The following is a 26,494-nucleotide window of genomic DNA, read 5'->3' on the forward strand; positions in this document are numbered from 1 at the left end:
GTGATGGGAGACAAAATCCACAGTCCCTCTGTGCAAAAATGTATTTAAAAGTTTTGAAGCTAATATGAAGCTTCAGCATCCAAATAAGTCAAATCAAGTAGATATCTTTCAACGTTACAGTCTTTTTAGTGTCAAAGTCCCTCTTTTTGTTACTATACTTCCACCTGCAGCTCAACAGGGAAACACTGTGGATTTTGGCCTCCATCACTTACATTGAAAGCACATTTGAAGGATCTTTTAACAACCAGTATGAACAGGAGGAATGATTACAGCGAGGAAAACCTCTTTCACTGTTCATATGGACACCTGACTGCTGGTTTAAGACAGATTGGGAAACTTGTGAACCTGTCCTTTCAGTATTAAGTTTAACTTAAACTGCAGATCACTAAAACAATGCTTACTGGGCTGAAAAGACAGCAAATTAACAGTTGTCCCAAAATATAAGAATAGTACTTTTTAAATAAATCAGCACAATCCAGTCAAACGTGTCACACACGCACTCACTGGATTTTATCCCCCTCCCCGAAAAACACTGTGGAAGACAAAAACAGTTAGTCATCAGTGTTTTGTTGCATGTGTTGTTTACCTGCAGGCCCCTGGTGGACAGGTTCCCCACAGACACCGCCAGTGTAAGGAAGCCCAGGAGGACCACGCCTGTCTCCCCACACTGTTCCAATGACCACACCCTCATCCTGGCCAATCAGAGAGACGGAAAGACAGAAAGAACATTAATATGGAGACAAATTTGGAGGACTCACTACGGCAGCCTTAAGTGTCCTGAAACATTGAAGAAATTTCCTTTATTTCATAGACTAAACTATTAATCAGTGAATAAAAAATGAATAAATAGCAGATTCATTGATTATGAACATTTTTAAATGCGCTAAATAACATCACATAACAATAGGATAAAAGATATAATGTAAAGGTTATAGTCAAATATAATTTCTGACATGCAACATGCACTTGCACATTGGCACTTGGCGCTATTAAACAGTTGAAAATCAACAGACTGACGTCAACAAAGAGAAAGGAAAACCCTTGCTGTTAGTAATGTTGGGAAAATGTGAAGCTACGCTGCAATAATTCTGCCTAAATCTGCCTTGTGTCCTGTTTGTGATGAAAGACAGTCAACTGCCAGAAATCAGCAACCTTTCAAGCGCTCAACACTCAGACTGACATCATACACGTGACAGTTTTCACTAAACACAGAGCAGCCAACATTATGATTAATGGAGGCGGTCAGAGCCAGAAACCTGTCTGTGTTTCTAGATGGAAGCACCCAGTGCTGAGTCTTTAACAATGGCTTAGGGGTATGAAGGGAAATATCATGACCACTAATGAGTTCTCGTGGCATTAAAAACCCAGGTCCAGGCACTTATGTGAATTGTGGATGAAAGCATATTGCTGAGATGTGTGGGTGTTTTTTCATGTTTTTTTTCCCTCTCCAAATTGAGGCTTCTCAACTTCCAAACCCGCAGAAGGGCCTGAAGTTGGGTTTTTTTTTTTTTTTTTTTACGCCGCGAGAACACATTGTGGTCGTAATATTTCCTTTCTGACTCTCCAGTGAAATCCCTCGCCTCCAAGAACATCTGTGGTTGTTTAGGGGGGGATACCTGAAGTGCTGCTGCTGCTTTTTACCTTTGCAGAGAGAGGAGGCCGGGTGCCTGACAGTAAACCACATCAGTGTTGATCCAAGATTCAAGAGCACAGAGCGGTAATAAAATAGACAATTTGAAACAGCAGAAAGTCAATGCACAACTAAGCTGCTTTAACTTATTGCTGTGATTTAAATTAAGACAAATTTACATTTTAGGACCCCGATAAGTTTAATTTATCCTAATCAAAAAGGTTAATAATAGATAAAGAGTTTAGATGATTCAATTATTTGTTTTTGACAATTCAAAAAGAAATTAAAAACTGAGCTTCATCATCAACAACGTGAGGACTTCATGCCACTTAAAGAAAGAGTTATACGTTTTGGGACATATGCTGACTCGCTTTATTTCCGAGAGTTAGATGAGAAGATCAAAATCACTCTCATGTGTACAAAGAGAATAAAGCTGGAGCTGCTAACCTAGCTTAGCATCATTACTGTAAGCGGCTAGCCTGGCTCTGTCCAAAATTAAAAAAAAACACAGACTAACACCTCTAACACAAACTAATTTGTTGTACCTTGTACATTTAATATGTACAAAAACTGAAATGTAAAAAGGACAATTTGGGGTTTTAAGGGCAGTTATGTGCTGGAACTATTTCTTAGTTTTGACAAAGTACCGGGCTGAAGCCAATTATACTTTAGTGGGTTGTCAAATACAGTCAGTGAGCTTGAGTTTTTACTTTTGGGTCTCTGTACAGGTAAAACGTGGAAAGGGTTAGGGTTGTCACTGAGCCCAGCTGTTAGAAGACATTTCAGTCATTACCCCCCCCCCCCCCCCCCCCGTGCTAAAACCATACCTTGTAGTTTTTTCTGTTTGAGTAAGTTTGATATGTGTCCATTTTCTTTACTGTGTGTTCAGATAGAACACAAAGTGAATTTTAAATGTGTTGCAATTATGTACAAAGTCAATGCAAAGATGTGAGTAAACACAAATTTGCTCCGGACGACACGAATTGACATGAATACGAAATTTAAAATGTTTCAACTTGACAGAAATTCTCATATATCACAGTGGTTTATGTACTTTAGTAACATTCAGAGAAGAGAGGGGATAAAGAGAGAGAAATAGGGGGAAATAACAGAAAGAACCAGAGTGTTTGGTGAGTTCTGAGTTCAGTCAGAGGCTGACACAGACACGGTCAGTGCGTCTGTCGCTAGCTAGCATACAGCTAACGTAGTAATGTATTTTGTTTGTTTGGGGTGAATAAACACAAATGGTCCAGCGGTCAAATATGCGTGAATGATGCAAGGCGAAAATTTGCTTCACGTTCTGTCTGAATACACCTTTGGAGGTGTTTGTTTGTTTGTTTGTTTTTACTGCTTCCAGTCTTTATGCTAAGCTAAGCTAATCGCCTCCTGACTCCAGCTCTGTTCTTAATCCACAGACATGAAAGTGGTCTTCTGATCTAATGTGTATTAACTATTCCTTTAAATGATTGATGCAATTAAAATCTATTAATGCAACTATAATTCTAATCCACATTTCAAAGATTAACAATAAAAAAGGCCCAACTGACCAGTTTTAATCAAAATATGGAAACATGTTACACCATACAAGAAAATAACTTTTATGATTACTGGTTTTGGAAAAGGTAAATATAGTAGTATGGCAGTTCTTGCCACCAATACTAGTTTTAGTAATTCTAATTTTTTGTCAGATTGTTTCTAATGCCTCTAGCTGTTGCATCAAACTCTCCATTCTGTCTCCCTGAAGGGACTCTTCTTCTGTCTAAAGGTTTCATAAAAGCTCTCACATAAACAGAGTAAAGTGTTTATAAAACTCCTGCCTGACTTTCATTATTTTCATGATTACATTAGACTTGTATCTTATGAGTGCATGTAAGGCTGATAGTTGAAAGATATTCTGGATTACAGCATCAGGTAAATCTGCTTCGAATGTAACCCAGTATGCGCTGTCAGGTTTCCAAGCACGTCAGAGAAACGCCAGTGTAACAACAGCATGGCAAGTGAGGGGCATTTTCTCAGACAACGAACACTCACGCCAAAACCAGCGTGCCGGCTGCAGGTATTTGAATGTGTTGGCAGTCCGCGGCGTGCTGGCGCTGGCGGGTGGAGGGTGACACAGACAGACTGTTGAGAGGCCACAGGTGTTGGAGACGGGAGTTGGACGGCGGAGGGGCCCGTGTAAAAGTTAAACAAGACCCAGTGTGCTGGAAGGACGAAGGTAAGTTTCCTAGACCTTAACACAGGTACAGTAAGCCTTTGTTTGGCTCCGCTGTAGGAAGGCAGCAGACTACCTCAGGCTATAGGGAAATGTACTGTAGATGTCTGTATGTAAAGGCTGACACGAACAGGCACGGACACACAAGAAAAGAAGATTATCTGAAGAGTTCTTTGGGTGCAGACAAAAATGTTTAGATAATCAAACATTTGGCTTTAAAGGCAAAGTCTGTTGATATTCTATATTTTTCTCATTGCCAACAAATTCCACAAAAAGAATAAAACCAACAATGTATTGATCTACTAACAAGCATTTTTGTATCCAAAGCCTAATATATTATCCCTCTGTGCCATAAAACTCTGTTATTGTCCAAAAACTATTAAAAACACGTTGTTAACGAGCCTCACCGCTGCATTGGGTGACATGCTCCTTCATTACCACACCATGAACACACACAATGTAGTTTATTTTGACTCAATCCCACACACACCATCCTGCTGCCAGAACTACTCACTAGCACATCATATCTGTGGGTGAAAATAGGCCCCAACAAATGCACTACTTCCTCCTGTTTGAGTATTATTTTCTAAAAACTACAGCGTCCTGCTGTTTTAGGAAATTAGACACTTCTTTAAAAATGAAACTATATATTTGTAAGTTGTTTTTAAAGACTGAAAAAAGAGTGCCACAGACAGGGTAGAGAAGTCTTGAGTGGTGGACTAACACACTAACTGGGTCTCCATCCAAATTTAACGCAGAAAATCGACAGAAGCAAATGCAAATTAATGTGTATTTCCATCCACTACTATTATGAATGAATAACTACTATGAATATCTGGAGCAACAAGATGATGTAATAAGAAGCAAGGAGTCAAACCTGTTGTTGTTTTGGTTAATCTCAGTCCCTCTCCTTGTGAGGAGCCTGGCATGCAAATGCATGTATGTATACACAAAGGCTCACACTGGTTTAATCATACATATATAAATGCATTCTAACGTACTGACAAACACACACTGTGCTTGCAGAAAATATTTAACCCGCTCGACTTGATTGTGTTGAGTGTCTTGAGTTGTTTTTGCCTAAACTTAGAATCAAATTAGGATTATTCCTCAAAAATGAAAATTGGCGAATGTGTTAATTAGTATGTGTTACAAATTTATTGAAAATTGAAACCTATGAAAATATTTCACTTTCTGAGCCAAAACTCCTAGGAATCACTTTTGGTTGCAGCTTCTGAATCAGCAAAAGTTGGAGAGCTGAATGATTTCTGGAGGCTGTGCTGCACACATGCACACATATACATCCATACACACACACACACACACACACTGAGCTTCTAGGAAAGGGCTTATAGTACATCCCGTGTCCTCAGGTCCAGTTAGGCAGCCTTGTTAAAATAAGCAAACAGCTCGTCTCGCCCTGTTTGCAGTCTGGCTTTCTCTGGCACTAAATATTGGTGACAGGTGTCTTAAAGCAGGCGCAGCAGCACCTGGACTTCATTATCCAACCAGACACAGCTGGAGCCCGGCCAGCTGCCAAACACACACACACACACACACACACACACACACACACACACATACACACACAGACGAACACTGAGTCAGACACAGCTACACATGCGTATGCACTCAGCCAGTGGCGTAAGTGAGTGCACACACTCATACACACACAGTCAGCCGTGCACACTTATGCTGAAGCGTGAGCCATGTGCATTTACAGGTATGCAAACGATCTAGTATGAACGTACACACTCAAACTTGCTCTTGCTGTGTGCTGCTTACGCACATATATACATTTATATGGCTTTACTCATGGCCCTAATCTTAATCAGCACAGCTACCTTAACATTAACATAGACCTAAACCTGAGTCTAAACTTAAATCTAAAAGTTATTGCCCTAAAATGGCCCCTTGAAGAAGTGCGGACTGGGCCAGAATGTCTGTTTTGGTCAATCCTCCTCATTTTGACACAATGTCCTCACTTTACCTCAGTTTGCAGCAGTGTCCTGACTATGCCACAATCCTCTTACATTGCTAAAATGTCTGCACTTTGCCACAATTTACCCACTTCACCGCAAAGTCCTCACTTTGGTCAACCAGCCTTGTTTTGCCACAATGGCCTCTTTTTGCCAAAACGTCCTCTCTCAACCACCAACATTCTCATTTTGCCAGGATGTCTTCATCTGTTCAAATTTCATCACTTTGGTTCAGGGTCCTCACCTTATAGCAATGCCCTCATTTGACAAAATCTCCTCGATTTGCCAAAATGTCTTCACTTTGTCCAAGTGTCCATAATCAAGTCACCTATTGGGTCAGCTGATCACAACTGGGTGCTCCTTGTACCAGTCTACGAAACCGTTCTGAGATGGGAGAAAGCACAGACTAAGAAGGTGAAAGCTTGGACTGATGATTCCATCCAACGTCTGCTGGGTGCTATGACTGCATAGATTGGAAGGTATTTACTGTCTCTTGTTCTGATATAGATGAGCTCACCGATGTTATCAGAAGCTATGTCACCTTTTGTGAAGACATGGTAATTCCAATGAAATCTGTTGAAGTGTGTCCAAATAATAAGCCCTGGGTTACAAAGCCAATAAAGGCCCTCATAAATGAGAGAAACAAGACATTTCACGAGGGAGAATTTAGTTGAGAAGCACAGACTGCAGCGTGAAATCAAATGTGAAATAAGGAGGGCAAAACAAGACTATAAGAAAAAGCTAGAGAGAGACTTGAGTACAAATACTTTGGGGTCTGCTGGGATGGAATGCACACAATCACTGGAGCTAAAGCAAAAAGCAATAGGAGGTTTGATATTGATGGGTCCAAATCTGATAAGCAGCTGGCAGAGGAGCTGAATGAATTCTATCTCAGGTTTGATGTTCTAGATTTTGCAAATGAAATTCGAGCTCTGAGGTTAGACACTACCCCCCTCCCGCCCTCCCCCCTTTTTTTTGGATGAACAAAGTATGATCAGTCAGGAAGGGTCCAGGGACAGATACGATAGGTGGTCGTCTGCTCAAGTCGTGCTAAGCAGCTGTCTTCTGTCTTCTGTAACATATCACTTAAACAACAGACAATGCCTGAACTATGGAAGCAGGCCACAGTTGTTCCCATAGCAAGAGTCAAACACCCCAAAGTCCTTTATGATTTTGCAGTTTGCTTACAGGGTCAATCGAAGGGTGGAAGACACGACACACACTGCAACTGCTTTTTATTGACTTTTCATCTGCTTTTAATATGATCCTGCCCAATATTTTAGCTAATAAACTCATTGCAAATCTAGATATGAATGTGGTGGGATGGATTTTAGACTTTTTAATCCAGAGAACCCAGAGGGACAAAGTTAATGGCTGCCTCTCTGAATCGCTGGTGACCTCGACTGGATCTCCACAGGGGTGTGTCCTGTCACCTCTGTTGTATATCCTGTACACAAATGACTGCTGTAGCCAGTACAAAAACAGACACATTGTGAAGTTTGCTGATGATTCTGTTATTGTCAGCTTACTGGAGGTGGAAGAGACAGGCCATAGTCCAGTTGTTGATGATTTTGTTGCTTGGAGTGATGCGGCCTTTTTACAGCGTAATGCAACCAAAACCAAGGAGATGTCCATTGATTTTAGACAAAAACCCCTGGCTGCTATACATACCACCATCAAGGGTTAGATGGTGGAGAGTGTCGAGACATATAAGCATCTGGGAATTGTCATTGACAGCAAACTATGCTTTGACGCAAATACTGATGTCTTATGTAGGAAGGGTCAACAACACTTGTTTTGCTTGAGGAAACTGAGGTCTTTCAATGTTGACAAGACACTAATGACAATTTTTTTCAAATATTTCATTAGTCAGTATTGTGTTTTTCTATGGTTTGTTGGTCTGGAAATCTAAGTGTGAAAAAGTAAACGATCTTAGCAGGATCATGAAGCACTGTAGAAAGGTTATAGGAGTCGGACAGGCTGGACTGCCGAAATTATTCAAGAGACAAGCCCTGCAGGAAGCCCATGCCATCCAATCTTGATGTTGACCACCCATTACACTCAGATTTCTGCACTCTCCCCTCAGGTACCCATTTCAAGGATTAAAACAAACAGACACAAGCACTCATTTCTTCCAACAGCTATTAACCTGTTAAACAGACATGCACTCGCACCTTGTTTTAGTAATGTTTTGCTATAATGCACTTTATTTTACCCTTGACTACCCTAAGAAACCCACAGCAATGTGTGTTTGATTATGTCTTTTTTAACTTTTGTATTGTTCTTTGTGCTGTCTATTGTAGTGTTACTCTTGGCTTGTGAGACGGTTGCCCTCTGGGATAATAATAATAAAGTTAAATTTGAACTCCTTAATATGTGCAATCTCCTAACTTTAAGAAATGTCCTCATAAAACACAGTTTAGTCCTTACAGAGACAGAAGTGCAAGCGCACACACATACTGAAATGCTACAATGTCCTCACTATACCAAAATGTCCTCACTTTGCCAAAATGTCCTCACTATACCAACATGTCCTCACTTTCCCAAAATGTCCTCATTATACCAACATGTCCTCACTTTGCCAAAATGTCTTCACTATACCAACATGTCCTCATTATACCAACATGTCCTCACAATATAAACATGTCCTCACTTTGCCAAAATGTCCTCACTATACCAACATGTCACTCACTTTGCCAAAATGTCCTCACTATACCAACATGTTGCTCACTTTGCCAACATGTCCTCATTATACCAACATGTCCTCACTTTGCCAGAATGTCTTCACTGTACCAACATGTCCACAGTTTGCCAAAATGTCCTCACTATACCAACATGTCACTCACTTTGCCAACATGTCCTCATTATACCAACATGTCCTCACTTTGCCAGAATGTCCTCACTGTACCAAAATGTCCTCACTTTGCCAAAATGTCCTCACTATACCAACATGTCCTCACTTTGCCAAAATGTCCTCACTGTACCAAAATGTCCTGACTTTGCCAAAATGTCCTCACTATACCAACATGTCCTCACTTTGCCAGAATGTCCTCGATGTACCAAAATGTCCTCACTTTGCCAAAATGTCCTCACTATACCAACATGTCCTCACTTTGCCAAAATGTCCTCACTATACCAACATGTCGCTCACTTTGCCAAAATGTCCTCACTGTACCAAAATGTCCTCACTTTGCCAAAATGTCCTCACTATACCAACATGTCCTCACTTTGCCAAAATGTCCTCACTATACCAACATGTCACTCACTTTGCCAAAATGTCCTCATTATACCAACATGTCCTCACTATACCAACATGTCCCCACTTTGCCAAAATGTCCTTACTATACCAAAATGTCCTCACTATACCAACATGTCCTCACTATACCAACATGTCCCCACTTTGCCAAAATGTCCTTACTATACCAAAATGTCCTCACTATACCAACATGTCCTCACTTTTCCAAAATGTCCTCACTATACCAACATGTCCTCACTTTGCCAAAATGTCCTCACTATACCAACATGTCCTCACTTTGCCAAAATGTCCTCACTATACCAACATGTCACTCACTTTGCCAAAATGTCCTCATTATACCAACATGTCCTCACTATACCAACATGTCCCCACTTTGCCAAAATGTCCTTACTATACCAAAATGTCCTCACTATACCAACATGTCCTCACTATACCAACATGTCCCCACTTTGCCAAAATGTCCTTACTATACCAAAATGTCCTCACTATACCAACATGTCCTCACTTTTCCAAAATGTCCTCACTATACCAACATGTCCTCACTTTGCCAAAATGTCCTCACTATACCAACATGTCCTCACTTTGCCAAAATGTCCTCACTATACCAACATGTCACTCACTGTGCCAAATTGTCCTCACTATACCAATATGTCCTCACTTTGCCAAAATATCCTCACTATACCAACATGTCACTCACTTTGCCAAGATATCCTCACTATACCAACATGTCACTCACTTTGCCAAATGTCCTCACTTTGCCAAAATTTCCTCATTAAACCAACATGTCACTCACTTTGCCAAATTGTCCTCACTATACCAACATGTCGCTCACTTTGCCAAAATGTCCTCACTATACCAACATGTCACTCACTTTGCCAAAATGTCCTCACTATACCAACATGTCACTCACTTTGCCAAATTGCCCTCACTATACCAACATGTCCTCACTTTGCCAAAATGTCCTCACTATACCAACATGTGCTCACTTTGCCAGAATGTCCTCACTATACCAACATGTCCTCACTTTTCCAGAATGTCCTCACTATACCAACATGTCCTCACTATACCAACATGTCCTCACTTTGCCAAAATATCCTCACTATGCCAACATGTCCTCACTTTGCCAAATTGTCCTCACTATACCAACATGTCACTCACTTTGCCAAATTGTCCTCACTATACCAACATGTCACTCACTTTGCCAAATTGTCCTCACTATACCAACATGTCCTCACTTTGCCAAAATATCCTCACTATGCCAACATGTCACTCACTTTGCCAAATTGTCCTCACTATACCAACATGTCCTGACTTTGCCAGAATGTCCTCACTATACCAACGTGTCCTCACTTTGCCAATATGTCCTCACTATACCAACATGTCCTCACTTTGCCAGAATGTCCTCACTATACCAACATGTGCTCACTTTGCCAGAATGTCTTCACTATACCAACATGTTCTCACTATACCAACATGTCCTCACTTTTCCAGAATGTTATCAATTTGTCAAAGTGTCCTTAATATTTGTAATGTCCTAACTTTGCTAAAATGTCCTCATAAAACACAATTTGGTCCTTACAGCAATAGAAGCGCAAGAGCACACACATACCCAAGCCCATGCACACATAGAGAAACACCCAGAACCTCTGCATCTTTCCATCGCATGCTCTCATGGGTCTCCCTGGCTCACAAACACAAACACACACACAGAATCAGAATTGGCCTGTTGCCTCTCGCTCGCCCAGACAGGGTCTTCCTCCTTCCTCCTCCCCTCCGCTGTCGTTTCCCAGCCAGCCGGGCAGGGCAGGCACAGAGAACAAAAGTAAACACAGTCCCCTTATCCTCGCTGTCTCCCCCCCTCCCTCACCTCTGTGCCTTCCCCACCCTGACGGCCCCCTGGGGCCCCTCGCCGTCCTGTTTTTGTAGCGCTGGCAGCCTCAGCAGACAGACAGGACAGCGGTAGTCTGTCCCATGGGAGGCTGGAGAAGAGCGGTCAGACCGATATATCAGGCCGATACTGGACATTTATTATCTAACACTGAACATCAGCCAGTCACTGTTGGTCACCTGTGATATGAATGATATTATTTAGTTCAGAACTGATCAATATTTTACTAGTTTGCTTTATTGTTTAAAACTTTATTTAAAACTTTATTTTGTTTTATGTTTAAAAAACTATATATACATATATATATAGAAATGATGAGTTGATTAATTGATTAGTCGACTGAGAATTTATTCACAACTGATTTATTTATAACTCAGCAATAGTGCATGTGAATATCTTTAAGTTTGATCTTAGAAAACAAGCAATTTGAAGACGTGGGCTCTGGAAACTTGTGATGGGCTTTTTCCACTATTTTGATATTTTTAGATGAAACAATGAATTGGAAAAATACTCAATAGATTCAGTGATACTGAAAATAATCATGAGTTGCAGCCCTACAATAATGTATTATTGAATCTTAATGGCAACAGAAAGCGAGGGGCGACGTTGGTGCAGCTGTTTCAAGACAGACGAAGACAATGGACCTTGAAGTCAGGCCAAAGACGAGGTGTTGGACAGAGTTGAAAATGTTTTAACATGAATGAAAGATTTGTGCTTATTCTGAGGTTTTATGAATGACAGATGATAGGAAAAATAGAAAGAGACTGGAGGAAAAATAACTGAAAGAGCTGGATTTCCTTGTAGGAGCTATTGTCTGTACAGTCAGTAAAACTTTGTGGTGAAAGCAGTGAAAGTTTGCTTCATGTTCTGTCTGAACACACCAATAAGATCTTAGCAAGACTATTAGTATCATCTCCTCTGCAGACTCCGTAACCGTTGATGTGTATGTACTGCTCACCTCTTGTCCTTGCATGATTTGCCACTGCACTCTGATATTGTAGGTCATCTTGTGCAAACATCTACAGCAAGCAAACCAGAAAGGTTTACTGAAGATTCCTTTCTACAACATCATCTGTTTGTCTGTATTTTTAAAGTTAATCCACTATTACCACAGTTTACTCCGGGCTGATGCATTCACTCGGGGGAAATCAAGGAAATCAAAAGTGTGCGACCTGGTCATACAGTAGTTCAGTAACTGTTTGTCTCTCCTGTGTGGCTGCCGACAGCTGAAGAGTCGATCTCACTGGACGACAGTAGAGAAGGATGTACCAGCATCTGATTCATAAGTAGTTAACATTCAACACCTGAGTCGACAAGCAGCAAGCAGAAACAAGTCGCGCACTGCTCTGTGTTCCTAGTTGTGATCATAGTTGTGTAATTAGTTAATTTCAATACAAAACTCTGTGTGTTTACAGCTGTCATGCTGTTATCTTTCATTACTCTGTGTACAATCATGTACAATCGACTCGGGCTTCTCGACTGATGATTCAAGTCATGGATGCTTACAGCTAATCCACACAGAAGGTGTAAAGACGTCCGTCAGTCACGCGTCTCATAGAACAGTTTTATCAAACGTATCAATCCACACTAACTCCAAGACACACGCCGGGACCTCCTGTATTTTTACGTTCCGAGTCGTTTTTTTTTCCCCTCTGGCAGGTTTATTAAAGCGTTACAGTTGCACTTATGCTGTGCTTACGTCTCGCTTTTGATATGGATTCCCAGTTAGGGGGAAGCACTACAGTTTACCCAGGATACATCAGCACGTTTGGGAAGACATATCAGAACTGTGTTCAATGCAAGTTGGGCAAAAGAACATCAGTCTGTGAGACCAAGAGATAATTCGGAGTGTTAGAAGTGAACAAGGAGTCATGTGCTGTAAGGGCCTTACGGTAATTGGTGTATGTGACAAATACATTGCAAACCAAGGTCCACTGACAGTTTTCAACCACATCTAACTGTCTTCATCAGCAAATGGAGTTTTGTCACAAAGAGCTTTCTGATCCCAAGGTCAAGTATTTTCTAGTTACAAGTTCAAGTCCTAATAAAGGTTTAGACAGCTGAGAATAGACAGGATGAAGGAAAATGTAGCAGGTCAGATTTAAACCCAGGACATTGCTGTTTCATGGTGGTAACAGAAGTCGTCTAGATAGTACCAGCGATAGTAAGATGCAACGTTTTAGTAAAGGGTTTGATGGATTTATGAGAAAACTACATGAAAACAGTCAAAAATGATAAAAAGCGGTACAAGGTACGGACAATTAGACACATCCCAGTGTGTTGCTGTCTGCCCTCCTAAGCCAGTATCGGTCCAACTCAAGGAGGAGTGTGTGTGTGAGAGGTGGGGTTGGGGGGAGGGGGGGAGGGGGGGAGGGGGTGTCTGCTTGTCAGCGGGCAGACTCATCCTTTCTGCCTTCTGCTCCACGAGCCAGACTTTCTTCTTTTTTCTCAGCGGCAGTCCCTTCTCAAGTACACATGCAAAGTGGAAAATGGATCTGGGCTCTCCTCAGCCTCATGTATACGCAAAAAAAACAAAACAAAAGAGGGCCGACAGACAGATGGATAAGATGATGGATAAGAGACAAAGTGAGCGAGAGAAAGAGGGAGAGAGAGAGAGTCAGAGGATGAGTAAGCGGGGCAGTCTGAGAAGTTGAGGGGAGGTCAGCAGAGTTTAGTTGCCCCCAGGGCAAACAGAGGCCGGAGTGGATTGCTCACACTTGAACTCTGACCTATTTATTGACTAGCTCTTTGGGGCCGGCTTTCCCAGGAACACAACCAGCCAGTTCATCTGTATTACATTTACTCGCAATGAAACAAAAATGAAATTACTCTCAGGCAGGTTTTTGCAAAGGCAAGTGAGGCCATTAGTGGTTTTTTGACCACCAGACTTCTTGGAGAAAGTCTGTGCAGTTTAATAGCACACTGGTAAAACACACAATGCTGCCGCTCCACAAAAAGACTTTTACCTATTAACAAGCTGCACAGTGATGTTGTCTTCATGTGTATTCAGTATGAAAAAGGTTTCGTTCAGAAAAATAAATGGAGATTCTGGCAGTTATTTCGAGCAGTTGATAAGCAACATGGCGATACCAACAGCGACAGCTTCAGTATCGCAAAACCGCCTTTCTCGATGCTCCGAAGTGAAGGAGAAGTCAGTGTATTTAGTCATATTTGGGAAAAACAAAAACTGTTCGGAACATTCTGAGCATAAAAATATACAGCGGAGAAATGGATCATGCTGCAGGAGTGATTTGAGAAGTTTCTATAGATATTTTAGTTCTCTTTATGAAAGTTTCTTGCGTAAAATTTGTCATGATTGAAATCCACTTTTTGCACGAAGAAACTTTACGGTCACCTTTCAAGTCTACAGAGAGTCAAAAAAAAACAAAAAACATTTTGGATGGAATATCCCTTTAAGTTGTAAAAGTTGAGAGATGTGTTTTTGAGGCATCATTTACTGGAGACTTGTGTTTGTTCCTTAGTTGTTGTAATATATCGATGTAATGTAATTTGTAGCTCGAACTTAAGACTCACAGTAGAACGATTTAGAACAAGTTCATGCATAAGTTAACTGGATAAGTTAGATAAATAGGACAAGATACATTAATACTGTTGCTGTAATGCCACTTGAAGACCACTATTAGACATCGGAGGATACTAATCTTTATCGTGAATAACATTAAGTTTTAATTTTTATCCAAAAAACTAGAGCATCTCCTCATTTTTAGCCCTAAGACAACTCTGGCAAGCACACTAACTTTAACTCTTAACTGATGAGTTAACTGTTCCATTATTTAACTATATTTCAACTCAAAATTTATTGGGGCATTGTAAGCCTTTATTAGATAGCACCAGCAGAGAGATGACAGGAAATGAGTTGGCGAGAGATGCAACAAAGGCCTTCTCGAACCAGCAACATTGAGGTCCATGATCCATGGACGCCCCTCAACTCATAAGTCAAAAGACTTTAACTAATGATTATAAGGTTTGAAATAGTTTTAAATGTGGTAACTAGATACTTATAAGTTGTCCTCACATGAAACTGACTGGATTGAAAAGTGAATGTTTTTAGACAAGTAGGTTTCAGATGACTGCTTTAACAGTATTTAAATGCATTTAAATTTAATATGGATTAAAAAAAAAAACCTTGATGTATGCACCAAGAGTCACTTTGTGCACATATTTACACTATCAAGAGAAAGTTTAGCAAGTTTTGAGAGTGAAACTCGACAGGCAGGACGTGGGGAGGTTTTATCCTGTAATTCTCTGCAACAGTTTACAGCCACAAAAACCAGAATCCACAGTTTGACAAGTAGCATTGGCATGAATATTAGCCTCTAACTCACTAGTTTACACACACACACACACACACACACACACACACACACACAAACTCACACACACACAAACTCACACACACATCTCCCATCAGCTGACAAGTTTCCAGACAGACTCTGGCCTCTCTGGGTACACACACTCACAAACACATGCGTGCATGCACAAACACACACGCACACACGTCTGAAAGAGAGTCAGCATTATTTTGTGGATTTGTTTTGGTCTGGTGCAAAACACAAGTCTCATTGGCTCTGGTGTGCCTCGTAAAACACACACGCTAACACACACACACACACACACACACACACACACACACACACAGACACAAACACACACAAACACACATAGGCAGAGTTGATGCAAGAGAAACCACACCAGCACATGCAGACATACAAACAGCCATACACACACACACAAACACACACAAGAGGGCATGTGCACACACACACTGAATCACAAAACACACAAAGAAGCACACACCAAACACACTTAACACAACTTACACAAACTCCAATAGTCACAATCACATGCACAAACATGCACATACACACACACACAGAGGAGGTTTCAAATATTTACCCACTCACCTCGCCTGCAGCAGTCCAAGGGCGTCTCGGTCTGTGTTGAGGATGCCGCTCAGTGTGTGTATGTGTGTGTTTTTGTGTGTATGTGTGTGTGTGTGTGAATGTGTGTGTGTGTGTGTTAGCGTGCCAGCGACAGCGGTGGTGTGTTGTGGTGTGTTGGTGAGTGCGGCTGTCGCTGTGGAGTGAAGAGGGAGAGACAGAGAGAGGGAGGAAGAAAGAGAGGAAGGGAGGGAGGTAAGGTGTGCTCTCCCTGCATCCCTCTTCCTCCTCCCTCCTCCTCCTCCTTAGTCAGCAGGAGAAGCAGAGTGGCAGCGCAGGGAGAAGGTGGGAGGATCAGAGGAGTTAGGAGAAAAAAACAGGAGCAATCCTGGCTGGCTGCTCTCTGAATGTCTGTTGTTTTTTTTTTGTTTTTTTTTTCTCTAAGTCAGACTGAGTTTATTAACATCTCAAGTCTACCAAAGCACTTGTGGATATTAAAAATCAACACAAACAATTCACAAACTTTACACCTTCACACTGTTTGCCCTCATCTTTCCTCTTTAATCTGTTCTTTTGGGTAAAGATTATCACTCTGAGAGACAGACAGACAGGAGACAGAGGAGAACTCACTATTTCCCACAGTGCTCTCCTCCCTCGGGTCCTCCAGACGGAGCTGAAACATCAGTTTCCGGAAGAAACGTTCTCATTCATTTCTCTAGGGTTGCACTGATAGGGTTGTTTTGAAAGCCAATACCAACATCTGAAAACTCCAAACTCAATAAAAACAATATGTCTTCCAGTAAGACAGTGGTAGATGCAAAAAATATAACACTGCTAATATGACAGCTGTGACACATCCCTTGAAAAAACAGAGTTGAAGTCCGATAACCAGTTCAATAACTGTTGTAGAGCTTTAGTTGGTTCATCTATTAGTCGATTGATAGAAATTTAATTGATTAAAGGGGACATATTACGCTTTGCCGATGCCGATGAGCTGACATCGGCTCTTCGTGCATGCCTATAAACGGGTGTCCATTCTGTAGCCTTGGTTGCTAACGTTGTTCCTTGTGTTGTTCACGTTGTCTCTCAACTCTCATATTTCACATCGGATTTCGGCTCCAACATATACGAATGTATTTGAGAAGCTAACGTTTCAAGTAAAGATCGAGAAAAAGTAGTGAAATCCTGCTACTGTTGTCTGTTTACGTAGCTTCCCTGCCGCTAAAAGTCTGGCAAGATGCAGCTTGCGTCAACTAACCAATCAGAACAGAGTTGGCTCATCAGGAGGAGGCCTTATGGCTTGATCCCACCGAGTGAGCTGCACTGAGCAGATTAGCCGGACAGGAAGTCAGACACAGGAATGGCAAAGAGCATCCAGTCAATTTTCAAAATAAAACACCCTTTGCAGACTCCCGATCGTATATCATATCACTACATCAAGATTACGTTATAAGCGGTGACACCAGGCCAGAAGTCAACCAGTCAGAGGATATTTGTCACCATGGATGACAAGAGGTTCATCTTGGAAGTGGAAAATCACAAGATTTTATATGACATCACTGCTGCCATGACTGCCCCGGTCCCCGGTTTCCTCTTCAGGTAAAGGGGTGGCTCTCTTCTCTCTGGCGCTGCCACAGTAAAACGCTCCGCTTCTGAAATGCTCCTGGTGGGGTATGATGTCATGCAGAGGACGGAGCAACAGGACACAACCATGCCTGGTGGAATAAAGGCATTAAAGAGCCAGGAGCTATAACAGCCTGTTTCATAGAGAGGCTGAACTGAGGAGCTGCATAAAAGGTCAATGTGAGTTAAATAAGGAGCTTTTTGAAGTCATGCAGAGCCCCAGATTCAGAATATAAACCTGTAAATGTGCATAATATGTCCTCTTTAAGTGATCACGGAAAAATGCCAAACTTCCTATCAAGAAGCCTGCAGTACCTTCCAATCCAAACTGCGCACCCTTAAGAATGATTGTTGGATTGCCCTCACAGAACATATTCAACGTCTTACTGATGCAGGGGACATCGGCTCCATCCATGAGGCACTCAGGGCAGCGTATGGCCCCCATGACCAAACCCAAGCTCCACTACACTCTGTTGATGGGTCAACCCTTCTGATGGACAAGGATGCAATCAGGCAGTGCTGGTCGGAGCACTTTGAGAGCCTCTTCGGCAACAAGCATTCCATGCAAGAGTCCTCGCTGGACCTGATCCCCTAGGTGGAGGTAAAGCTGAACCTTGACCACCCACCAGACTTCCTTGAGATTGAGAAGGCTATTACCCAGCTGAGCCCCGGGAAGTCACCTGGCAGTGGTGGAATCCCAGCAGAAGTCGTCCAGCAAGGTGGCAACCCAGTGGGAGACGGACTAGAGAGCCTGTTCACTTCTTGCTGGGAGTGTCAGATCATCCCACAAGACCTCAGAGATGCAAACGTCAGCCCCCTTTACAAGAACAAGAGCGGGAAATCAGGGGCATCACACCAGAGCCCTGCACCGGACTGTTTTCTTAATCCCACTCTCACCCACTCCTGCTGGATTTCTGACCATTACTGCCCAGTCCCGCAATGTGTGTGTCCACTCCCGCCTGCACCCACAAACACCATTCACACCCTTATTGATTTTGTGTCTTCTCCTGTCCCGCAGGGAAAACATGTTATTTTTCTATATAGTGTTAATAAAGAGATGCATATCTGTCGGTAATAACGTAGTGATATTATGTACTAGTGCATAATTACTCTGCCTGGCTCTGTGAGAGTCGGCTTGCAGCGCAAGCTGAATCCCAGGACTGGCAGTTTATTTTTTGACCGCTGATTCCCACCCACAGCAAAGTTAAAACTGCCTGCTCCTGTGAGATTTCCATTCTTGCCGGACCCACAGTGTCCCATTCCCAATGCAGTCCTCTACATCACACTACTCTCCATCGCTGGCAAGATCCTAGCCCAAGTCCTCCTGAACAGGCTCACGCTACGCTTGCAGAGAACACACCAGAAAATCAGTGCAGCTGCCGTGTAAAAAGGGGCACCACAGATATGATCTTTGTGCTGAGGCAGATACAGGAGAGATGCAAAGAGCAAAACATGGGTCTCTACACCGCCCTCATAGACCTGACCAAAGTCAAAGTCAAAACAGTGAGCCGTGAGGGTCTGTGGAAAATTCTAGCAAATCTCAGCCTCACCATCCTCCGCTAGCTCCACGAGGATCAGTTAGAGCAGGTCAAGCTAGCCGGCTCCCTGTCAGATAGCTTTCTCATCTCCAATGGCGTCAAGCAGAAATGTGTACTTGCCCCAACACTGTTCTCCATCTTCTTCAGTATGATGCTCCACGAAGCCAAGGAAAACATAGCCAAGGACAACACAGCAGATGGCACCTACAACCGCTTCCGAACCGACGGCAGCATCCTCAACCTACAGCATCTGTTTGCCAAGACGAAGACCCTGGAGCAACTGGTCCTGGTGCTCCTGTTCATGGATGACTGTGCCTTGATCGTTCATACAAAGGAAGCATTACAAAGCATAGTCCACGGCTTTGCAAAGGCGGCAAAGGCCTCACAATCAGCCCGAAGAAGACAGAAGTGATGTACCAACCTCCACCTGGTGAACCCTATAGTCCACCACACATCCCCATTGACAGCACCAAGTTCAACACACTGGAGCACTTCACATACCTGGGCAGGATCATGTCCAACGATGCCACAACCAGCAAAGACCTAGACAACTACCAAAAGACCACTATCTGTGCCCCTCCATGAAGCAAAAGGTATACAGAGCGGTTGTAGTCCCCACTCTCCTATATTGAGCAGAAACATGAGTCGTGTACAGGAAACAGGTGCATCTGCTAGAGCACTTCCACCAACGAAACCTTTGAACCATCCTCAACACAAATGGCAGGAGTACATCTCCATTGAGGAAGTGCTGGAGAAGGCACATCTACTGAGCATCGCAGCCATGGTACTGAAACACCAGCTGTGATGGACGGGGCGTGTCACTAGGACGGAGAGCTTGTGACTGCTAAAGGCCGTCTTCTTTGGCGAACTCCGTGAAGGAAAGTGCAAGGAGCCCCCAGAAAGCGCTTCAAAGACCAGCTCAAGCAGCTATCTTTATTTTATGACATTTTATAGACAACACGATTAATTGATAATAACAATAATTGTTTAGTTGCAGCCCTAATCAGCTGTAAAAACAAGACTGGTAAACTGGTGCTACCCTGTATTTTACCCAGTTTATCATCAAGTTGTGAAACTGAACGGATACTGGGGGAACTTTGAGTTGGATAATTGTGTTTTTTGCCTTCAACAGATGATGGCAACAGGTGGCAAATGGAATCACAAGAAAAAGATGGTAAATGTACTTTCTCCAACACTTAAATTATCAATTATTTTGACTGCTTAGAGCAAGTTTATTGTTTACATCTTTTATCACTTTATCACATTTAAAGTCTAAAGCTGCATTAGTGGCACCTAGAGGCTTCAATGTTCATCACAGCTGAGCTGCATTGAACAAACAACATATTACCGATTTTCCCATTCTGCATTGCACCATTCTGTGTAGAGCATCATTTACTTTTTTTGAAAGAAAAATAATAAACTCCATAACATGCTGAAAGACACATACCTCTGAAATATCATCCCCTTATAAAGTTGTTATGGCTAATGTGTTATTAGTTAGTCCAATATTCACTTTCCTTTTAGCTCTGGTTTAGTCTCCACTAACTCCTGAGAAAAATATCTGGTTCTTTAGCTGCTAGAAGTTCCACTTTCTTCACCAGCTAGTGTCTAACTTTGTCTGCTATTTGGTGCTGAGTAGGTAGCATGTGAGAGTTTCTTAACAGAAAACGTCACTTTCTTTGGGTTCAACTCTACAACTGACTCCTACATACTCAAAGAACATTTGATTCATTGTTAATTTAAAAAATAGTGATGAATAGATTTAGGGTCCATTCAGACTAATGGCAAAGCAGAAATTTGAGGCAGCTAAAATGTAGATGAAGTCAAGTGAAATTAAATTGTCTATAATTAAATAAAAATGAACTCCAATATAACTATAATCATGACAATAAGAATGATGAACAGATAAATACAAATGTTTCAACTCAATCTGTCACAATGGACTGCGAAGAACAACTTTCTCTAAAAACTCCAGCAGTTTTATGACCAATATGAGTTTCAGCAGATAATCTTATCAATCAGCATCTACTTTTCCTTTTCATGCGAACTATTCCTTTAAGTGATGGTGAATCGAGATTCCTCCTTTTCCGAAACACACTAAGAAACCAAGAGAAAGCCAAAAACAGATGGGAGGACGGCAATTCAGACGGAGGAATGAGAGACAAGGAGAGAAGAGTGAATGATGAGAGGAGGACGAGCAGACGTCTGAGGACCACCATGTCTGCCCACCATGTCGTCTTCCCCTCTTTTTCCTCATCTGTCTGTCTCATTCCCTCCTGCTTTATTACTATTTCTCCTCTTCTCTCTCTCATGTTTTTCCCTATCTTCTTCTGCTGTTATTTCTCACCCCTCCCTCTCTTGCTCTCTGTATGTTTCTTTCTCTCTTCTTTCGCTCACGCTCTTTTCTTCGCTTCTCTGTTTCTACAGCTGTCTCCTTTTCTCTCCATTGCCTCAGCTCTTCCTTTCTTTCTCTAATCCCCTCAATCTTTGCACTTGTTCCCTCCGTTACTCCTTCATGTCTGTCTCTCTCCTCTGTCTTGATCTTGATCGTTTAATTCTGTTCACGTCACAGGGATTCAGCAGCTTGAATGAATTGTTCACACAACTTTAAATGTATGATGTTTAAGTTATAATTCTTAAAGGATAAAACTGGCGTTATTATATGTTTTTTATTGTCATCAGATCCCATAAGAAAATGAAAACCAACAATGTGTTTGTCCGTCTCTTAATACTTTCTGACCTCCCTACCCTGTCTGTGTCTGGGGCCCCAAGCCCGCTGGTTTCTGCTGAACTGTCTCACAAATATGTAGTTTCACTATTAAAAATGGCTGAGTAATTCTCCAAAAACAGCTGGTCATTGTAGTTTTTTAGCAAATATTACTTGAATCGGAATAAATATTGCGTTTGCTGAGGACTGTTTTCAGCGGTGGATGAATCTACATTTGGTGCTCTCGTGAGTATTTCTGGCAGCAGGCTGGTGTGTGTGAATTGAGTTGAAATAAATTAGTGTGTGTGTGTGTTCATGGTGATGAAGGAACATGTCACCTAGTGCAGCGGTGTGGCTCACTGACGTGATTTTAACAGATTGTGGACAACAACAGAGGTCTACAACACAGAGGAATAAGATGGATAAACACACAATACTTGTTAGTAGATCAAGTAAGAACAATATAGAGTTTCACCAGCTTTATCACTTAAGTCGGGATATTTGTGGTTACTGGTGGTAACAGCTTGTGGGTTCATGCAGCGTCCACTGGGGGCAGCAAACACATTCTGAGGAAGCAGCAACTACCACGACTTGCCTCTAAAGTCAATGCAGAATAGTGTTGTGCCCAAATACAAATACGTTATTCAGCAAAGCACAAATAGTGGGTTTTTTGTTGTTGTTGTTTTTTTTTTACAAATATTTGTTTTATACAAATATTTTTTAAATTATTTGTTTTTGGGGAGAAAAAAAAAGTCAAATACCAGCGCACAGGTCGGTTACATCACTATCTCAGTGTCTCTCCTCTGCTCCGCTGTGACGTCTATCAGCAGGTCTCAATGAGGGGAGTCACATCCACCTACTACATGACGCACATTTCCTAATTTGGACATCAGTCCCAGACTTGGGGGTGTTCCCCAGAGATAAAGCTGAGCTACTGACACACTGAAGTGCTCCCAAGAGACTCTCCATAACCTGTTGTTCCTTTTCTCCTTTCCACAAAGTTAGGTTGTAAAAAATAGGCAATAAATGTGCAAAGCAAGAATCACCTTTGAAATTCTGCTCTACACATTACACGCTGTGTCTCTGTGTTATGGGTGTATAAATAGGTAGAGGTCTGTCTGCAATGAGGTGATGAGTAAAGTTTTAGCTCAGTAGTCAGTGCAGTCATCTATGATCTGGGAGATTTCAGTTCGAGACCTGGTGTGGGGACCTCCTTCATAAGGTAGTTCATTCATGAACACTTATTGTAACACTTTAATTTTCTAAAATTAAAAGTGTAATAAAAACAAAAACAGGATTTTTAAGCCTCTTTCCACTTTTATTCGAATACAAATACAAATAATTTTGCTGCCTCAACAAATACAGATACAAACACAAATACTGGGCTCTCTGCACATCCCTAGCACCAACAATGGCTGCTAGATGCTCTGACTCACTCCTGTTCAAAAAGCCTCAACTTCTCACTAGAAATATCAGACCTGCCAACACTCCCGTTTTTCTTGGGTTTCACCTGTATTTTCACACCCTCTCTCGCTGTGCTACCATTTTGTTGTTTTTCCCAGGAAACTCCCGTAATTTACATGGTCCCCAGCCTTTATTATGAATAATCGTCATACACACGGATCCATAAGTTTTGTATGTTTGTCTGATGTTACTCAAGTTGCCAGATCATCTATGAAACACAATCCACACGACATACAATTTGAACCCATCTGTCACCACTTGTGCACAGCAGCTCTCTGTCCTCCTCCCTCTGCAGCTGATGTGATTCACTGCCTGCAGGTACCTCTGGTAGAGAGGACGGGCTGCTTTGTCTCAGCCAGCGGCTAAGTTTAAAAGAATTTGCCAGACTTTAAGGCAGATAAACACTTAAACTCAGATAAACAACTGGACTACATACAGACAGCTTTCATGTTATTAGCTTAACCAGCACACTGCGGTTATGTAAAACATACCGGTAGTGGATGGGACAAAGCAGTCGTAAATATCGCTTTTCTACATGTTTATGCTTGTTGAACAGGTAGTTTGATAGAGTACTTATTGGCTTTTATCCCGTAACAGTTTAATGACGTCACACCTGGTTACGTCCATCTATATATACAGACTATGGCTTTTAGCTGCTTCTCTGTCAGAAATACAACAGTAGAAGAGCAACTGTTATATATGTTTACAGCACAGCCAAACAAACTGTTAGATAAGACAACTCAGCATGTCAATGATCATACTGAACTCATGATCAAATGCTGTCCTTTGCATTATGTAAAATGAGTGCATGTCTTCTGCAATGACACTGTTCATCATCAGAACAGTGACAGCAATGGTCAATAGTTTAAATGCCCAAAATGACAAAGAAAACAAAGGTGATGGTAGCCTGACGATGTTACAGAGCCACAAAACCACTTGTAGAGGAGGTCAGCGTGGATGGATGGGTCCATTAAGTTTGTGACAAAAAAGTTTTCCCCTAATGCAGTGGGGTCCTTGAGGGGGTTCCAGCAAAAAGGGGAATAATTCATTTTCACTATAATTCCATCCATAAGAAACACAATGACAGAATGTATGACTATTTTGGTCATGGCTTTCATACACTTTCTGTAATAAAACATCTTAAAGCAAAAATCTTATCAGATGGGGCTCCGTGGTCTAATTTGTGTTCTTGATGTGAAAAAGTTTGAGGACCATTGTCCTGATGTTCTTTTCCTCTTAACCTCCTCTCACTTTCTTTTTCTCCCACTTTCATGTCCATGTCCCTCTACTTCTCTCTTCCTCTTTGTCTCACGCTCCATCACTTCATGTATTCCTCTTACTTCCCCCTGATCTGCTTCTTTCTTTCTTACCTCTCTCTCCCTCCTCTCTCTGTACCTCTCAACCTCTTGCACCCTTTCTATCCCTCTCTGCTGCCAGTGTGTCTGCTGGCTACATTAGCTGCCGCTTTGCTCCATTGCCAGATTTATAAGCTGATACACAAAATTCTGGGTGGCTGTCAGACCCAGAAGAATAAGCTCCGCCCATCACCAATAAAAGCCCCCAACCCTCCAACAAACCAAAAAAAAAAAAAGTACAAGAAAATGTGTTGCACAAGGGCTTACAACACTCCCATGGGTGTGTTTGTGTTTGTGTGTGTGCGCCCATTTGCAAGATGCCAAACAAAGTCTGGAGTCATTAGGGTTGGCGCACGAAAGGGCAATTAAAAAGTTATAAACACAACTGCAAATAGAGAAAAAAAAGAGAAAAGAAAAGAAAAAAAGTTGCCCGTTCTGGCTTCACCTCGGAATGTGTGAAACAAAACACCCTTCTTCCTGAAAAGACTTCCAGAAATATAGATATTTATATATAATAGAGTTTTCTGTCTGTTTCTCTCTAAAAAAAGGCAACAAACACTAGTGATGAATGACATCTGCACTGATTATTTCCTGCGTGAACACACACACACTGGTGGCTCTCTGACACCAGCTGGTTGGGATGCACCGTGTTGTCCTATTTCTCAGTGTGAAAAGCAGCAATTTTATCGCATTTGCTACATGCACTCAAGAAACCAGGTTACTCAGAGAAATCAGGTTACGCAGGTAATCGGAGAACACGTTTGCATGCACTTTAGTAACTTACTTACTGTAAATCCATGTATAAATGCAGCAGGCAGGTCAATAATCAGATTTGTCTCCTCGCCTGATCTTATTTCAGAGGTATCTCTGACTGATTTACTTACTGATTTTTATTTTGTTTTTCTTTTTTGTGAGTGTGTGTGCACTGACAGCGCGGTGAGAGGACGGGCAGACAGAGAAGAACCTCTTCAGGCTACTTTTAGTTGTAATTCAACTTTTGATGGAATTATCTTAAGTGTGAGAACACATCACATGTTAATTATGTCTCCTTTCATCCTGCTGCTCTGCTGTCTGAAAGTCTTTGTTATGCACACATGGACTTGTAAAATGCTGATTAGAAACCTGTGTGACAACCCAGATCAAGGCCGGAGAAAAAATAGATGTATTGTACATAACTAAGAGATAAATGAAACTAAACACAGAACCAAACATGGCGGAAGCCAGAAGAGAGAGGGCGAGTGACTGACTGCCACCAGCTTATATAGAAGCTTGTCAGTCCAGCTGAGCTGAATCTCCCTGATGACCCGACTCGACCCGCCAGCCTCCTGCAGGGAGAGTCTGTCACACCTGGTAAAATGTATACATAGGAAAGAAATCGACATTCTCCAGGAGAAATCTAGCTGGTGAAATCAAGTTTCACTAATTCCCCACCCCCGACTGGAAACTGGATTTCTCGTTTTCATGACATTTAGGAAATCAGCATACTGGAGAAAGTTGACTGTAACCTGGTTAAATGTATGTGAACATACTGCTTCTGTCTGTATGACGTCTGGCATGTGCGTCAAGTGCATCAACACTCTTGCACCACTTACCAAAGAAAACAAAACAGAAAAACATCCATATTTCAATTTTTTTTTATTAAAAGCATCATTTAACTATTGGAACTATCTATAGAAGTTATGATATTCTGCAGAGAGGTCTTGTGTTCTTCTTCAGTTTGGTGATGTTTATCATAATAACTGATCACTGCTTTGGTGCTTTATATATATATATATATATATATATAATAGTGTCAGCACTGAGTTGACATTGTGTACTAAAAACCACAGTCACTGTACACTCTGGCTGATGAAAAGATGAAACGCATCAGTTCCTGCGGAGCTCAGAAAAATTTTCCAGGTAAAACTAACGGGGGAAGCTCCTCATTTGCTCAGTTTACAG

The 26,494-nt window shown here is 41.8% G+C and overlaps 1 protein-coding gene across 1 annotated transcript in view; it reads right to left on the reverse strand.

Moving 5' to 3' along the window:
• The window catches only part of adamtsl2 (ADAMTS-like 2), a 48,232-nt gene extending 29,904 nt beyond the window's left edge, over positions 1-18,328 (reverse strand). The window contains exons 1-2 of the mRNA XM_067572998.1: positions 15,891-18,328; positions 587-692 (exon numbers count right to left, since the gene is read on the reverse strand). Of these exons, the coding sequence (XP_067429099.1) occupies positions 587-691 (105 nt within the window). The 5' untranslated portion in view covers position 692; positions 15,891-18,328. The remainder of the gene's footprint in view (positions 1-586; positions 693-15,890) is intronic.
• Positions 18,329-26,494: the final 8,166 nt, after the last annotated feature.

The sequence above is a fragment of the Thunnus thynnus genome, chromosome 2 (genome assembly GCF_963924715.1).
Source record: "Thunnus thynnus chromosome 2, fThuThy2.1, whole genome shotgun sequence".
Taxonomy (NCBI): Eukaryota; Metazoa; Chordata; class Actinopteri; order Scombriformes; family Scombridae; genus Thunnus; species Thunnus thynnus.